Here is a 17,130-nt window from a genome sequence, read left to right as displayed (position 1 = left end):
TCTTCACTACAGTAAAGAAGAGTGGAGGTGAAGGAGGAAGGGAGATGACAGCTCCCAATGAGGTTGGTTTGCATTTATGCAGTTCAAACTGTATTACAACACGTACCATCAGAAGGCAAACCTCCAAGAAACAACCCACATCACAGCCATCCACTTGGATTGAGGGTCATCTTGGACCCAGGAATCAATTTAGAATCACAGACGATAGAACTACAGTTACCCCTTGAACAATGCGGGACTTAGGGGCGCCCACCTGGCGCAGCTGAAAATCCACATTTAATTTTACAGTCCGTCCTCCTATTCGCAGTTCCTCTGTACCCGCGGGTTCCGCGTCTGTGGGTTCCACCAACCTGGGATCGTGTGATCCTAGAGTAGTTTCTGAAAAAAAAGTCCACATATAACTGGACTTGTGCAGGTCGAACCCGTGTTATTCGTGTCAACTGTATAATGGAATTTTACAATTAGCCTACAGGTGGGAAAACAGGGTGATTTCTCTAAAGTCATACTTAGCGAAGGGCAGAGTTGGGCTGCCTACACCACGCGGCCGTTATGGGTAGGAAGGACGTGCTGGGTGTTTCCTTTCTCTCAGTCCATCCCACCCTTCTATGCTCTGTTCTGTCACGCTGGGACTGGGCCCTGCAAACCCCGTGGCCTATCCTCCCCTGCTGGCCAGTTGGGTGCTGAGAAGCAGGCAGTGGTGGGAGAATGGAATGCAGGAAGAGGACAGAAGTGACTTTCTTCCTTTTTCTAGCTCTGTCAGTGTCCCAGCAGCAACAGAGGACTGCGCGGCTCCACTTTCCAGATCCCTTTGGTAGCCCCAGCACCGGCCATGGTGCCCCCTCAGGAGTGCCAGCACTAGTGGCTGTAACCCCCTTAGTGGTGTGCATGCCTGTGTCCCACCCCAATCAGAGGTTTGAGTACTAACCATTAGGTGGTGTCTCCTTCCCCACCAGAGCACTGGTGTGGCATCTCCTCCAGAGATGTGAGGACCTCTCCTCTGGGCTCCCGGGTTACGGGAACGCTGCTTTATCCTAGGGGTGGTAGCTGCTTCCTGATTTATTAATATCTGTTACCTCAAGGCCCTTTTTTGCTACTCAGCCTTTTTGTATTAACTCACCTCTGACGTGATACCCACCATGGCTTTCCTACTGGACCCTGCCTGATACTGCACTTGGTATTAAGAGCGTCTGTCATACCGTCTTTGGAACACGCACGTCTTACTGAAACATCTAAGGCATTTACTACTTCCTGCTCAACAGATCCAAAGTCATGGGCCAATGCGATGTTCTGAGGGGAGTGAAGACACTCAAGATCTCTGCAGACTAGATCACGGCAAGAACATGATCTAGATGTGGACACAGCTAGAATATAATGCTGATATCTTAACAGTTGTGACCTCTATGTGAGAACTAGTGTGAATTCACTTTATCAACAAGAACGGGGTCTGTAAATTTAAAGTCAATGCTATTCTCTAGCAGCATCTGCTTAATTGGAAATAAGTGAAGAAATCTGGAAACTCTGAACTCTCCACTAGATGGCAATCATTACACAAATTTGTGTTAGCCTCCCATTTATTGGCTAGTGGCCAATAAATGTATTAATACTCCCATTTTATTGATCATAAGCAACTGACAAGTTGGGAGTGTGCTGAAGGTATGACACTGGTTTGGTGTGAGGCTGTTTTTGAGTCTTTCATTCACCGACTTGTGGCAGAGATTGCTAGTCGTCCCCAAACATACTAGTTAGCACAGGCTGGGTTATGTTGCAGCAACAAATTAGCTCCAAATAAATCCCGATGATTTGGCACATTTCACACTGCATGCAGATGGGCAGGGCAATTCCACACAGTCTCTTGGGGATCCAGGCTGATGGAGACTCCAGGATCTTATAGCTGCATCACCTAGAACCTGTGGCTTTCTTGGTCACTGGGGCGGGAAGAGCTACTGCAGAACTGCATGTAGTCTTTTCACACGTCACTTCCTTTCATAGCCAACTGGCTAGAACTAGTCATGTGGTCTCACTAGAGGTCATCTTCCTGCCCAGAGGGGAGAATAGGATCTAATAATGTCTAACCACACCCTGTATCTACTCTTCTTCAACAGCAACAGAGCTCCAGCTGTTAGCTGGGCACGTGGCTGTCCCCGTACCCAAGATTACATTTCTAAAGCTAAGTGGCTAAATTGTGGCCAGTGGATGTAAAGTGAAGTGAACGGCAGGAAGTGTCCTCAAGGAGAAGCGTACGTTTCTTCTCTTTCTTCATCCTGCCTGCTGGCTAGTATGTAGACACAACGGCTGGGGCTCCAGCAGCTCTCCTGGGCTTTGCAGTGAACTCGGAAATGGAAGCCAAGCCTGAAGGAAGAACTACCTGGAAGGAAACTTGGTCCCTGACCCCTTGGAGGCCACACCAACTCTGGACTATCTGCAGACTTCCTGTATGTGACAGATGAACTTGTATCTTTCTTAAGCTGCTGTTATTTTGGGGTTTTTCTGCTACTTGCATCTGAATTTAATCCTTGCTAATACGGGTGCCCCAGTGCAAAGTCTGTTATGGTTTCTTTTCCCAGTAAGTAACGTCCCTCTTCCCCTTCCACCTTCAGAATTAACTGGTAGACACAGAGGTCTGAGAGACGGACATCAGATATTAATAAGGTATCTCTACCATTATTAACAAAGCTGACTGGAGACACGGCTGTAGGTTAGTAGGCGAGGCTGTGGCAATTTCCTGGAGTCAGACAACAATGAAGTAGCCCCCTCCTTTCACGGATGATTTTTCTGTAGCCTGCACCGCTGGTTGCTAGCATTTTACCCACAGCAGAACGTCTTTCAAAATTGGCATCAAGCCTCTCAAACCCTGCTGCTGCTTTCTCAACTACATCTGTCATATTCTCAATCCTCTGTTGTCATTTCAACAATCTTCACAGCATCTTCACCGGGATTAGATTCCAACTCAAGAAACCACTTTCTTGGTTCATCAATAACAAGCAGCTCCTCATCTGTTCAAGTTTTATATTTATAACAAACATAATAATAACGAAAACATTTGAAATATTACAAGAATTACCAAAAGGTGACACAGAGACATGAAATGAGCAAACGCTACTGGGAAAATAGCGCCTACAGACTTGCTGGACACAGGGCGGCCACAAACCTTCAATTTTTAAAAATCACAGCATCTGCGAAGCACGATAAAATGAGGTACGCCTGTACGCACAGAGAGATGGGTAGTGATGTTCAGGGCAGAGTGGGGGAGGAAGAACCCTGGACGCTAGTTCTGGGGATGCGTACCTTACCAGCTGTAGAAAGAAGAAACCAACACCAGCAGTTGGAGTGACAGGAGAGAGATTCATTTATGCAACACGTCTACAGTTCACAAAGGACTTTCGTTTACAAGATCTCATTTTACTCTCGGAGCAATTTGCAAAGTAGAACATTTGTCACATTTCACAAGTAAGGAACTGCTGCTTAGAAACGATGCTATCACCTGTGGCCCTGCTTTCTTTGTTGGTTTTCGGGGCACCGCCTTCTTTAGTTGTTTATTTTCCCTTCCTCTCATTATTCCTTCTCAGGAAAAGCCTTTTCTTCTGTATTTCCCCTTAAAATAAATGTTAACGGGCCTCCCCCTCTTCTGCTGTACCCTCTCATTAGGTGACCTCATCCACTCTCATGTTTAGCATCACATAGGACCGACAACTGCCAAATCTACAAGGCAGAGCCTGGACCTCTGCACGGAGCACCTGATCTCTACACGCCCTTTCTGCTGAACTCTCGGGTTCACCACAAGCGCCCAGGAGAAGCAGCACGGCAAGCAGTCCCGGGCCGACACAGGCAGCCGGCACGGTCTGTGAGGAGGGGAGAGGCTGGAGCTCAGCAGAGGGACAGGGCCGCAAAAGCCGCTGGAGCTCAGAGGTGTGCCAGTCCTCAATGCTCAGCATTATTTTTCAGTATTTTGATTGTTGATTCCTATGCCAACTCTTTACACATGGTCTTAATTTCACGTTGCTTCAATTCTTTCTTTGAAAGTAAGAGAAGTTTAAAATATGAATTTGAACGACACAAAACCCTTGTACGTTATATAAGCCAAGGATTATTAGTCTAATTTGACCATTCACTCACTCACTCACTCACTCACTCACTCACTGATTTGTTCAAACATTTACTGAGCACTTTTTATGTGCTAGGCGTGGTGCCAGTCGCTGGGTTTAACAATGATTAAGACAAAGCCCCTCAAGGAGCTCACAGTCTAATGGTAAACTACTGAGTAAACTGAGGCACAGAGTGGTAAATGACTTACCCAATGAGGTAGAAATAGCTAGGTACTTGGAAACGTGGGACTGGAGCTGAAGAGAGGGCAGGTACCACTAACTCATCGTAAGTAAAAGATCCCCTTTGATTGAAGAGCAAGGCTGCATACAGAAACATACATAAACCCTGCTTGCAAGGAAGGTTAAAATACTTGCCAACTCTCATCATGATTGAATTCATGTCTTGCAAGGAATTAAGCCATGACCTGATGGCATCTGTACACTCGCCCCTAAAGCTTGGGGCATGCCACCAGTCTGTTCAGACACAATGACTCTGTAGGGAGCTTAAAGTCCAATTTTAGCGCTGGGAACCATACTGAAATACCTTCATTAAATCCATGAACTTTAAATGTATAGCACATTTATGATACTTCTACATGTAGAAGTTTGGGAAAAACTCTCCTCTAACCCTCATCCAGAGGATTCTAATAAGTTATAGATACCACAGCAATTAGAGAATATGTCTGTTACTTTCCATATATACATCATTTTGGCTGTACAAAGGTGAAAAGTTTCACTTCGACGTACTTCATAAGTGATCTAAACATTATACAAATATATACAAAGACATCATGTCCAGATGCGTGCGTACACCCATCCACTGCAGACATGAACCCGTGTAAGGCAATTTCTTTTGTGATAATGACACATGATCCACGCAGCAAAGGGCAAGGTCCACTGAGAACTGTCCATCCAGCCTGCCTGTCTGTTTCAGTGATACTCTGGGTGATTTAGTAATTTCAGTAGGCAAAACGTCTATTTCACTGACAAAAAGCAGTGAATAATTATAAAAAGAGTTGTTTCCAAATGAAGAAACCGTAATTATTCAGTAATCTAAGTAGTGAACTACTTGAAGGTACTCCTGGCCTTACTGCTGCTACTGAGAAAATGTCTGGGATGATTTATTGCTCTGAGAATCACATCTAATGCATAATTCATCCACACAGGATGTCCCCAAAAGACTCAATGCACGAATCCTCAAATGCCATCAATTGCTCACTTCAAGCAGTTCTTCACTTTGCTGTGGAGGGTTTTCTTCTGAAAAATAACAAGCACAAGAGAAACCCTCCTAAGTGAAGATATGAAAGGCAGACAGGTAATAGAACATACAATTCAAGTGCTTAAAAAAAAATAGGAGGACCTCGGTCAAGAAGCATATTCTTACGTTAACGGCATAAGGCTAATGTTTTGAGTCTCACAAGAATAAACGAGAACTCAAGCATGTGCCTGAGAGGCCGGGTCAGAGGATGCAAACAGCCTTCTCTACAGAGACCACACTCTGGGACCAACTACAATTCTAAGTTTTCACGGCTATCAAAACTACACAGAAACAGTCTAAACTACAGTTAAGAATTACCCTGTAATTTTTTAACTCATGTTTTTGTAGCTAGGAAGAGTAAAAATACCTATAAGGCCATAATATTCATTTATAAAACTCTATCTATTTTAAAAATCATTAAAACCTTAAAAGTTTCCTAATGACAAGATTGGTCACTCACCTTTCTCAGGGCCGGGCTGCTCTGGATGTCTGCTTTCAGATGAAGAGGCGCCGATACCGTCCGACACGCTACTGCTTGGGTGGCTCTGCTCCACTTCACATAGATAAACATCGATAGGCCCCTGAGTGCTCCTGATATGGACCGTGATAGAGTCCTAGCAAAGACACAGGAAACATCTAGATGAATGAGAGAATTCATTAATTATGTTTTTTCACTTACTAGAAGTGTAAAAGTTTCAAGGGACACTTTCGAAAATTCTCATTCAGGTAGTTTCCTTTCTGTCACATATTTGGGAAAATCACGTATTTATTAGTTAGCTTGGGTCACAGGAAGCCACTGGCCAGTTCACACAGGTAACACAGTTACTTGATTGTGCAGCAGTGGTTTCAGAGCCAGGAGGGGCCCCCTCAGCACTCAGGAGCCCGTCTTTCTCTACTCAAGACATGACCCCTTTAAGGAGTCTGTACTTGAGACTCAAAGATCAGTATTTTGACGACAAAGAAATCTAAAACACCCCGCAGACTCAAATGATACGGCTGTGTTAAGATGTCAGACCCCTGAAGAGGTACTGAGCTAAATGAAAGGACCATTCTTCCATCCACTTGAAAAAGAGGATGAGATCAAGACAAAATATACCTCTTGTAATTTAAAACATTAAAACCCAAAAGATATCAGGAAATTGGGTACTTCTACTGAGAATTATGCTAAACTCGTAAGGAACAGTCCCGGTTATAGATGATTCTCTGTTGTTTTGATGCGAGTGGGTTCAACAGTCAAGGCTATTTTCTCCCCTCTCCTGTGGTTAGGCCTGGGCTTGGTACCAGGTGCCCCTGCTCTACACCACCCTGTGATCTCACAGCAGAGGGGCTCCCAACCTCAAGGGCCACCTTCCACAGCTTCCCGGCAGCAGGCAGGTGCGCTGAAGAACATCTGCTCAGCTCCTAGACGCGCAGGCCAGGTCTTGTTTGAACGGTACACGTTGTGCAATTCGACAGATACTTCTGAGCAATAGGGAAACCACTAAGCTGCCCAGAAGCGGCAGCTGAGGACCTCATAGTCCACTCAGCCAGGGGCTGCCCACGTCTCTGTGCAGCGCGAGGTAATACTGTTGACTTTGTGGGCCATGCCATCCTTCTCACAACCACACAACTGCCATTCTAGAGTGAAAGCAGTCAGAGACAAATCTAAACGAACGGGCACGTGGCTGTGTCCCAAAACAATTCTCTACAAAAAGCCAGCAGGCTGGATTTGACCCACAGGCCAGTCCATCTCCACCAGGACTAGATCCCCAGATCTCCCTGGAGTCGGACTCTGTGTCTATCGGTCCCACTGTCTTTCCTCATTGCTGAGAATGGCTGGCAAGAGGGCCCACGCTCCTCAGCTTTTGAACGGGATCTAAGAGACATCTTGGGCACGATCGAAGGCTCAGCAAGATTTGACAATTACAGCCTGAAGCAGTTCACAGCACAGGGAAAGAACCAAAAACCCGTCAGCCACTGCAGAATGGACTATTGTGCCCCCAAGGAAGGACGTATTGAAAGATTAGTGATGATGTGTGAATGCGAACATGTGAAATGATTCATATTAAAGATAAATGTTACTTAGGAGACTCGGAATGTATCTAAATCGAAATAACACAACTAGGAAGCGCCAGCAAGAAGTCACAACGTGAGTGTGACTGGAATCAACGAGAGCTGTTCCTTAGTCTGTCTGTAACACACTGTCAAGTAGCAACTGGGGTCTCACATGGACAGTGGCCTTCTGGGGATAAAAGGAAAGGTGGGTGGCGAGGATTTCTTCACGATGAGGGAGTTAAGTCCCTATCGCAGTGAAGTGATGACTTCAGCAGTAACAGTTCTATCAGGCTGTAAGCACTGGATCTGTCCTAAGAATGGTCACACTCCTTCGTTCTGATTCCACCCTTACCACGCAACCTTCTGATGACAAGTATCTTTCAGTACAAACTTTCCTACAAGCAGCTGACAGCGGACAGTCTTTTCATTTACAAAGCAATTTTACTTTTCATTTTAAATGTGTAATTTAGTGTTCTCTTTTATTCACAGTCTTTTATGAATTTGGTTAGTGAGTTAATTCCCTAGAGCCCCCGCTGACAGTGAACCGTAACACTGAGGCAGTCCCCGGGGAGTCCTCTAAGAGGCATGAGAGCACAACGGTTAAGAACAGACTGCGGGGGAAAAAAAAAAGAACAGACTGTGAACCCAAACTACCTGGGTGTGAACTGTGGTTCTGTCACTTACTGTGGATGGTGAGGAAGTAACTCATCTTTCTGTGCTTCAGATTCCTCATCTTTAAAAGGATAATAATCATGGCTACCGCGTTTGTTGTGTTACGCAAAACAGCTCAGAATGTGTAAAGTGCCTCAAGCTATATCAGGTATGCAGCTACCACGCACACACTGGTGATAAGGCTGGGACTGCAATAAAGCACAGCCTAAGCAACTGGCCTGCCTCCCTTTAAGACCTTAAAAATGCAAGGCTACCTACTTCTCTGGGCGCTGGAACATCCAACCTGGTTTCTGCCGGAGCCTTAACTGCAATTACAATCTGTTCATGGAAGGCTTGAATGCTATGAATATCTTGATACGTCACATATGCTAGTGTGAAAATCAGTCAAGGGTCTCTAAGCAGAGTGGGGAGATCATTTATCTCTTATAATACATGAATCCAAGTGTAATCTTAGAATATCATTAGTTTTTATGGGATACAAACTCACAATTAAGGAAAGCAGTCAGGAAAAAATTATTTCATATATAGTTCTTATTATTTCATAAACAATCCTTAAGATTTTATTAAGTGTTTTACAATATTTATAACTTGAAGAATCCCTTTAAACTATACTATTGTGATGACGACACTTTCTGGAGAAAAATATTAATGAAGTCTGGACCTCTAAAACAAATACAACCCACGAAGGTATCAAACCTCCCCCCGCCCTTCCCTATGCATTGCGAGATCTTACTGTGAGAACCTTTGGGAAAAAATATTCAGAGTTTTGATGAGAATGTCCTAAAATGTAAGGTGGAAAGAATCGGTAAGTAGGAGACACAACTTAGAGAACCAGTTTTTCAGGACTAGGATGTACTCATGGGATTTCCCTCATCCAAAATTATTTTCCATCTCGCTACCTGAATTTTTCCCATCTCCTTTTATTGTGTTGCCTGAAATTTTTACCAGTTACATGATTTACTGGGTTTCCCCAGCATTCCTTTTTTTTTTCCCTTATTCCACACATCTTTTGATTGAGTGTAGTAATAGCATTTACCTTCCTTCTAATAACTGTATTGTGGAAACGGGAGTTTTGACTGGGGTAGAGTCTAAGTAAACTTGAAGCACGGAACAGCTCAGAATCAGCGACACCTCAAAAGGTGTTCACCCGTTCCGTGTGGGGAACAGGGCAGCCAAACAGTCTAGGAGACCCGGGAGGAGATCAGTACCAAAGACAAATCTCCCCCTCTGGTCCCAGAGACATTGAACTTAGGAGCAGTACGACATTCAGCTGCGTGTTATGCTTTGTGGACTAGAATGGCAGTTTAAGTACCATTTCTATGGCAATTCACTCACTTCTAAAGGTCTTATTTTGTATCTTAAATATATTAATTAATCCCCAAGCTGACCCTACCATATAAAGTAATCTGCTTTGGAAGGAGAATTTTTTTAAAGGCACAGAGTTAAAGGATATCTTTCATTTTCTTTGTCGTCTGTTAACTTGAACAGCTGCTGAGCACAATCCTTAATTAACTCATCCAGAGCATCCTCCATCGCCGATAAATCAGAAAGTTCTTCCTGCAGCTTCTTCTGTTGGGGCACTGCTCCAAAATTGCTCAGATCAGACCCTCTTTAAAAGAAAAAGATCACCATCAATAACATCTAGGAGATTTTACAAAAAAATACAAGTTACGTTACTGGAGCTTCTCCAAACGCTTACACCAGGTGTCTCCCACAGTGACACAAACCAGGCACTGAACTCCAGTCCTTCCCTCCCATTATTCTAGACAACCATTATTTCTCCCGGTTTTTGTCCCCATTTCTATTCCCTTACACAGAGACTTTAAAAACAAAACCAACATCATAACCCTGTGGAAATTAGTAGTAGTAGGGAAAGCTTAATGAAGTTTAATGAGCACTGAACTGAGTCAGTAACACCCAGTTTCAGCCCAGCTCTACTTCTCACGTGACTTTTGACAAGTTATGATCTTTTAAACCTTTAGTTCTTACATATGAAAAATAAGATATATTGGCCAAATGATAGTTCCCCTGCTAAAATTCTATAAGTCTTTATTTTTTCCCCACTGTGCGTATTCTATCCAGTTCTATCTGAATATAATGATCATTTTTTAAAGATATATTTTCTTTATTACTGTTTACCCCAATATGACACGACCTGAGCAACAACCAATATTCATTCTTTTCTTCAATTTTTATAGAAAATAAAAAGTGAAAAGGCTGTTACCACTTTACCTTTCTTTCACTTGCTAGTTCTCAAATCTGATTCTAATTAGTGATTCAGAACACAATCTGATATTAACCCCTAAAATGTTAATGTCATTTAGCAAACATGGTCAAATTAGAATCCAATTTGCATTTCCATAATATTGAAAAAATAACGTCCTTTATGAATCCCTTTCCTCTAATAGCTAAGTTAATTACTTAGAATCATTTAATGATCTTTGTTGGTAGATTTTTCACTTGCCTGAAAGGTCTTTACGTACTTATATGCTGGAACTGTTTATTACTGATCCAAAATACTTGCCTATTGTGAGTATAACAGCCTTCTTCCTGTGCGCGTTCCCTGCACATGTGCATGCGTGGACACACACACACACACACACACCCCTACATTTATACCATAAAGTCTTCTTTCCATGAGATCCCTCCTAATCATATGTTAAGTCTTTAGCTATTGACTTTTAGATATTAAGTCTCCTGATTTTTTGTTTTACATTCAGGGCATTGTGTTTCGAAGTATGATATGCACCATAATCACTTGGGGGTAGTTGTTGAGAAGGTAGGTATCTGTCTTCTCCCAGAACTGAATTACAGCCCCTGGGGAGGGAGGCATCTAAGTGTTTATGACACGACAGTGGAAGAACCACCGTTTTACAGCCTTAACTGCTTTCCCCCTGATGTCAATAATCAATTAGAACTGAAGAAATATTTTTTTTAAATTCCTATGCAAATCAGATGTCCCCTTATCTTGAAAAGTGAAATTCTTAAAACTAATCATGACTCCATTTAACTTTTCCATAATATTGGAATGATATTCTATGTCTATGGCTTTTAATTGGTACCAAGTAGGAAAAAGACATTGCTAGTAACTAGTTTGTTTTAAGCACAGTGTTGTCACGTAATAAGAAGGGGAAAAAAAGAAGAAGAAGAAAAGTTTGAAAACAACTCACATCCATCGAATATGGTTCTTAGATTTCTTTTCAACCAGATCAATTCCATCCAGAACATTGGTGATGTCATACACTCTTCGTTTTCGTACACCTAGTTTTGTTGCAACCTTGTTTAAGTCAAGAATACCCCCAGGAGCAGATCGGACAAGATCCATAAATTTTCGAGTTAAATAAACCAGTGATACATCAAAACGAGGTCTCTTCACTTTTAGAGCTTCTGGGAAACAAAACAAACACAATTCATAAAGTTTAAAACAGCATTTCCTTCTCAACTCATTAAAAACCCACTTATTTATTCTTGGTCAGTAAGCACAGACACCTACAGATATTCTACACACTGACCAAATCAGAGCTAATGTTTAGGAAATCGATTTCTCAAACTGGACAAAAATGTATTAGCCTATTGCAGGTAAACAAAGGCTTTAGACTTAAAGGAGTATTTGAAATACGCAACCAGTTTCCACTGAATACGTGAATTTAAAAGGCATCACGGCACCATATCAGACACGAAGTGCTAAGTCTGCACTTGCATCCACACCACTATCTGAAACAGGATTAGAAATGAGTTTTAAAATTAAATTTCTCATTTGGTCTTCAAGTTAGGAAATTCTTTATAAAGCAAAGTTAGAGACTTGGCTTTAAAATAAAAAACGTTTAAAATGTTCCTATACACGTCATAGTGTTACCCTGTCTGATGAAGGTCAGGAAGAGCTCAAGTTAGTCTTCCGATTAGGATGATTGTGATATTATACCTTGAGGAAAAGTGACATAACTATTTTTTAAAATATTCACTACCCTGTATTAACTTAACTAAATGAAGGGGGAAACTGAATATTATCATTCTTTTCATCTTTCCCAATTTGATACTAGGAAAAAAGTTCTTATGGTTTAGTGTACAGAGGAAATAACTTTCATGAATAATTTAGTTGTCCTTCTGGTGTGGAGTATATGATTACTCTTTTTTTCTACTTCATGGCACACCACAGTATGCTTCAAAAGAAACAGTCATCCTATCTTCAATCAAAAATGCCCTTATCCAGAACCTCTACAATGTCATATTCAGTTTAAAGACCACTGGTGGTTACTGCAAGAAAAAAAAGTACATATTTTATAATGTAAATGTCTTCCATGTGGAGACTACTCCTATACTTAAGATTGAACAGGATTAAAGAGGAATTAAACTTTTAAAAAAATGGAAGCAGAAGATAGTCACAATTCTACAACATATCTTGGAAGATTACAAATGAGAAACTCTGGCTTTAAAAACATTTACATTTGACCCTCGAACAACGCAGGAGTTAACCTGCGTATAATTTATCGTGGCCCTCCGTATCTGCGGATTCAATCAACCAGACCATTTAGTACTGCAGTCTTTACTACTGAAAAATATTCTCATCTAAGTGAACCTGCAGAGTTCAAACCCTGTCAGTCAAGGGTCAACTGTAATGATACTAAATTACTAACAAGACATGGTCTTATAAGTTCAGGATAAGTATATTCCTATCATGCCAGTCATTTTATAAAGAACAGATATTAATTGAACACCTATAACGTGACAGCTGCTGAAGGGATATAAACATGATTAAAATGGTCTCCAAAACAAAGGCGTTCCATGTTCCACAGTCTAGCAGGAACTCTACCCAAAACCCTGAGATGAGTGTGCCAGAGGGATTCAAAGTTACATAAGATGAAATAAAACCTTAACTGGAGTGGGAAACAGGGGAGGCCTCCTAATGGGCGTGTGCTGGGAACAGAGCATAGAAAGATGGACAGGAAGGTGGAGGGCGACGGGGGTGAGTGAGGCGCAGGAAACAGCAGAGCCCCGTGTGAGAACATGGCGTTTGTAGGGACTCCACAGCTGTACAGCGTTTGCGATGGGGGGAGGGTGCAGAGTACTGGGAGATGAGGCTGCCAAGTGGAGCGGGAAATGGCCATCAAGGGCCTTGTGCATCTGTCTGTCCGTTCTCTGCCTTGTTTCTTAATAGAATTTAATAGAAATAAATGAGGAGTCAGGGTTTTCTCCATATGTAACAGAGCATCACTGCAGAAGTTTAGGTTGAGTGATACCATCATCTAATTGCTGTATTAAAAGATCACACGGGCAGTAGAACGGAAGAGGCGAGGGGGTGGAAGAGCCTGGAGCCGGTGACTGACTTAGATGGCCAGGCCACTGCTTCCTGCCCGAGAAGCAGCAGCCTGACCCGTGGGTAAGACTGTGGGCTCAAGTCTGAGCATGGGGTTGAATCCTGACTGAGCAAGTTACTTAATCTCTGGGCATCAGTTGACTCAAATGGGAATAATCATCCAAACCTGAGTTTTGAAAGGTTGTTGTGATAATCCATGCAAAGAGCTTAATACAGGCCAGGCGCTGTACAAGCTCCGTAAATGTGAGACATGAGTGTAAGCTGGTGGTATGCGGCAGACGAAGGAAACGCTTCCAGAGTAAAACTGGCCAAACCTGGGGGCCAGATACGGGTGGGACTGTGGCAGGGCCGGGGAGAAATGAAGGTTGAGGTTACGGTTCCTCGTGGGCACCTATGCACCACCTACCCACCGAGATTAGCACCAAATTAAGAAGAAACGGGGGCGGGGCCATTTGTCATAACAATTTTCAGAAAGACAGGGAACTACCTGACTGACTCTGAACACTGATCCACGGCAGAAGTAGATGGGAAGGGCACAGGGAATCAAAGGAAACCAGGAAGGCCAAAGACTGTCCACACGCTTGCTGCCAAACTGCCTTCAGTTCTGCTTGCGGTGACAACTGCTCTCACAGAACTCTGGGAAAATACCCCGACAGAGACCATTCTGTTTTAAAAATGACATTTCCAAAGCAATGGAGAATAAACTGGCATTGGTGCACGTTAACAGCCCACAACCTCAGGAATTTTCGCTGAAATTCCAAGCTTTTACATTTCAGTGTACAAACAATGCATTTTAAGTTACTCATCAACTCGTGTGCATTTAAAATAAATCACTTAAATCATATGAAGTTCAAACTACAAAACCTAAAACTGATTCAGGAATCGAATCAACTTACTTCTCATGGACACATATTGTACATTATCTTCTAAATTAATCCTTATTTTTGATGGCTGGAAAAAAGAAGATACAGAAATTTAAACTTAGTAATTTAAATACAAGCAAATGAATAGCAAAAAATAAAAGCAGAATTGTTAATAATTATTGCCCATCTCTTATTAATAGCGGCACAGTGGTTAATCTTCTTTATATGAACTAACGTGCCTGCATAAGGGGCCTTGTTTACAGATTAAAGGGGCCAAAAAGGGTAAAAAAAAAAAAAAGCAGAAGCAATGCAAATGAACAACATTTTTCTGGATAATATAAAAGTCTTTTTTTTCACCCTGGGGTAATAATTTTGGTGTGAGAAAACCAGTCTTCCTTCTAAACTATATCTACTCTAACTGTAATCACATCTGACAATGTTCATCGACTTGAATTTCTGAAACTGCATAGGCCTCCATAAGTATGGAAGTAGTAGTTAAAGAGACGGCGGTGGGGGAGGAATGGTGCAGGGGGGAGTGGGGAGTATGAGACTTTATTACTAAATAGACATTCACCTATCAACTGTATCAGGTAGTGAGGATAAAAAGCAATAGAGAGGATCAGGACACTGTCCCTGACTCTGGAAAGCGCAGTAGAGATCTAAGAGACGTCCAAAGTGACAAATGCTCACTCCTCGCTAATTAAGTGAGAATGGCTCCAAGAAAAGTGCTCACAAACTTTCACAGGCAGCCATGCATTCCCATGATAATTAATATAAAAACAGCATTTCTAATCATGGAAAATAATGCATGCTACATAACTAGAGACTTTGGTATTAAGATTCATAAAAAAATTCTTTTAAATTCCTGAGATGACCAGGAAATCAGCAGTAGCTCCACCATCAATGCTCACCATTTTACCAGCTATGTGGAGGCTATGAAAGTTTATATAAACTTGTAGCAATGTTTGCAATATATTTAAAAATTGCTTTTGCAAAAAAATAAATAAAACCTAAGCTAAGGTTAATAAACAGAATATTGGCCTCTTGCTTACAACAAAGTATGTATAATGATGCCATGTGTCTCCAGACAAGCTGTGAGCAGGTTTAGCTCCTGTGTAAGTGAAAAAAACTGGCCCCCAAGTGGGCCGCAGCAAAACTGGGATAAGTGAATTTCATAAGGTGCCCTAAGAAGGGAAACAACAGCGCTCTGGATGCACCCAGCGAGGGGATCACAAGGATTCACAGGCAAGGGGACCCCTAGCTGAGCCTTGGAAGACAAGCCAGAATTTGACGGAACCTATGGGAGGTTGAGGAGGGAGGAAAAAGACAGAATTCCTGGGGCAGGAAGTGAAATGAACAAAGGTATGGAAATATAAATCACCTGGCACCTTTTGAGAAGCCACCTGGGTGGCCAGTGCAAAACCAACTTGATACTAAGGCTGGACGGGAATGCTAGCACCACGCTCGACACAGAAGACCATGAAAGTCATGCTACAGTTTGGACTTTCTGCTGTAACCAGTGCTGAATCACCACAGATTTCTGAACAAGATACGATGTCGTCCAGCTCATGGTTTAGAAATCTAAGTGTGGTGGCAATGCGGCAAAAAGACTGAAGGTGCGGAAACCTGAAGGTGAGGTGAGCAGCTAAGAAGCTCTTTGCTGGTAGTGTTACGATCCTCAGCACAATGATTCCCTTACCATCTATGACAAGGTGACAGCATCTGTCAGCAAGCTAACTCGATATGGAATAATTCCCCTGGAACAGAATTCCACTGTAACATTAACTTAGCTGTTACACGCAAATCTGCTGGGTGCAAAACCAGTCGGGAGAGCCCGTCTTGGGGCAGGGACTCTGCCCCGCTAGCTCTCAGCACAGTGCTAACAGTGACTTGTGAAGACAGTATCCAACAGTGCCACACTGAAGGGCAGTCCTATTCAAGGCAAACATCAGACCAACAGGACCAACTGTCACTGCTATTTTTACTTTCAACCCTTCTGCTAAAACAGTATGAGATGGAGTTGAACTACTGATGCAAGATTCTTAAGTGAAAAAAAATCCATCCTCATCACACTAATTTGAAACACACATCAACAAATACCCTAAGTTGTTGTAAATATTATGGTCTGTCTATGAGTTTTCTATTCAGTCCACGATCTGCTGCTTGCGTGTCTGCAGCACACTACTTCAATCACTATAGCGTCTGAACAAATCCTGAGAATGCACAGACAGGGCTACAGAGCAGGTGCCTTGCTGCGAACAGGCTTCTGTTCTTAGCTTAGAGCAGCAGGGCGAGTCCTGCACACGGTACGCAACGGTTTCCAAACAGGCTGGCTCCCTATCTGCTCTCTACACATTCTACAAGGGCACCTTTCCTGCTCTGTACCCCCTCCCTCTGGTCTCCTTATCTAGAATGCCGCTATTCACAGCTTGGCACAGGGATAATACCTCAGTCAGTAACATGAGAAAGTATGACTTGCTTTCCCCTACATTCTTTGCTCTAAACCACATACTGGCTCTGTTGAGATCTGTGGGAAAACAGACACTAACAGCACCCATTCGTTTTTTTCCCTTTGAATACAAAAGCGCTCTCTCTTTATTTGGGAGGAATCACAATAGCATCATGGCCCCTCAGGGGCAGACATCCCAAATAAAGATTGTATAAATCCTACAGACCCACAATCCTGGAGATTTCCAAAGTGCCCACAGTGATGACACATTCATCTCATTTATACTCAAAATAGTTCTTGGCTTAAGATCGGGTCAGGACTACCAGAACTTCTTAGATGCTGGGAGATCCCACCCTTATCTGTAACACAGTGTAGGGATATAACCCACTTTCCAAGCTACTGTGAAGATGAAATGACAAATTTTGTAAACTGTAAAAATCCTATGAAAGCAGAAGAGA

At 42.6% G+C, this 17,130-nt stretch overlaps 1 protein-coding gene across 11 annotated transcripts in view; it reads right to left on the bottom strand.

Annotated features, from left to right (window-relative positions):
* The window catches only part of E2F6 (E2F transcription factor 6), a 51,007-nt gene that overhangs the window by 27,725 nt on the left and 6,152 nt on the right, over positions 1 to 17,130 (bottom strand). For 7 of the 11 annotated variants that reach the window (XR_011377892.1, XR_011377894.1, XR_011377895.1 and 4 more), the window contains exons 2-9: positions 14,257 to 14,311; positions 11,217 to 11,433; positions 9,500 to 9,655; positions 8,305 to 8,419; positions 5,801 to 5,954; positions 5,302 to 5,339; positions 4,292 to 4,403; positions 254 to 378 (exon numbers count right to left, since the gene is read on the bottom strand). Coding sequence is in view for 2 of the 11 variants with exons in the window: in XM_030844599.2 (XP_030700459.1) it covers positions 4,359 to 4,403; positions 5,302 to 5,339; positions 5,801 to 5,954; positions 8,305 to 8,419; positions 9,500 to 9,655; positions 11,217 to 11,433; positions 14,257 to 14,311 (780 nt within the window). In the remaining 9 variants the exon portion in view is untranslated. The other 4 variants (XR_011377896.1, XR_011377897.1, XM_030844599.2 and 1 more) reach the window with 4 other exon arrangements.

The sequence above is a fragment of the Globicephala melas genome, chromosome 12 (genome assembly GCF_963455315.2).
Source record: "Globicephala melas chromosome 12, mGloMel1.2, whole genome shotgun sequence".
NCBI classification, from domain to species: domain Eukaryota; kingdom Metazoa; phylum Chordata; class Mammalia; order Artiodactyla; family Delphinidae; genus Globicephala; species Globicephala melas.
This window is presented reverse-complemented; position numbering and strand designations above follow the sequence as displayed.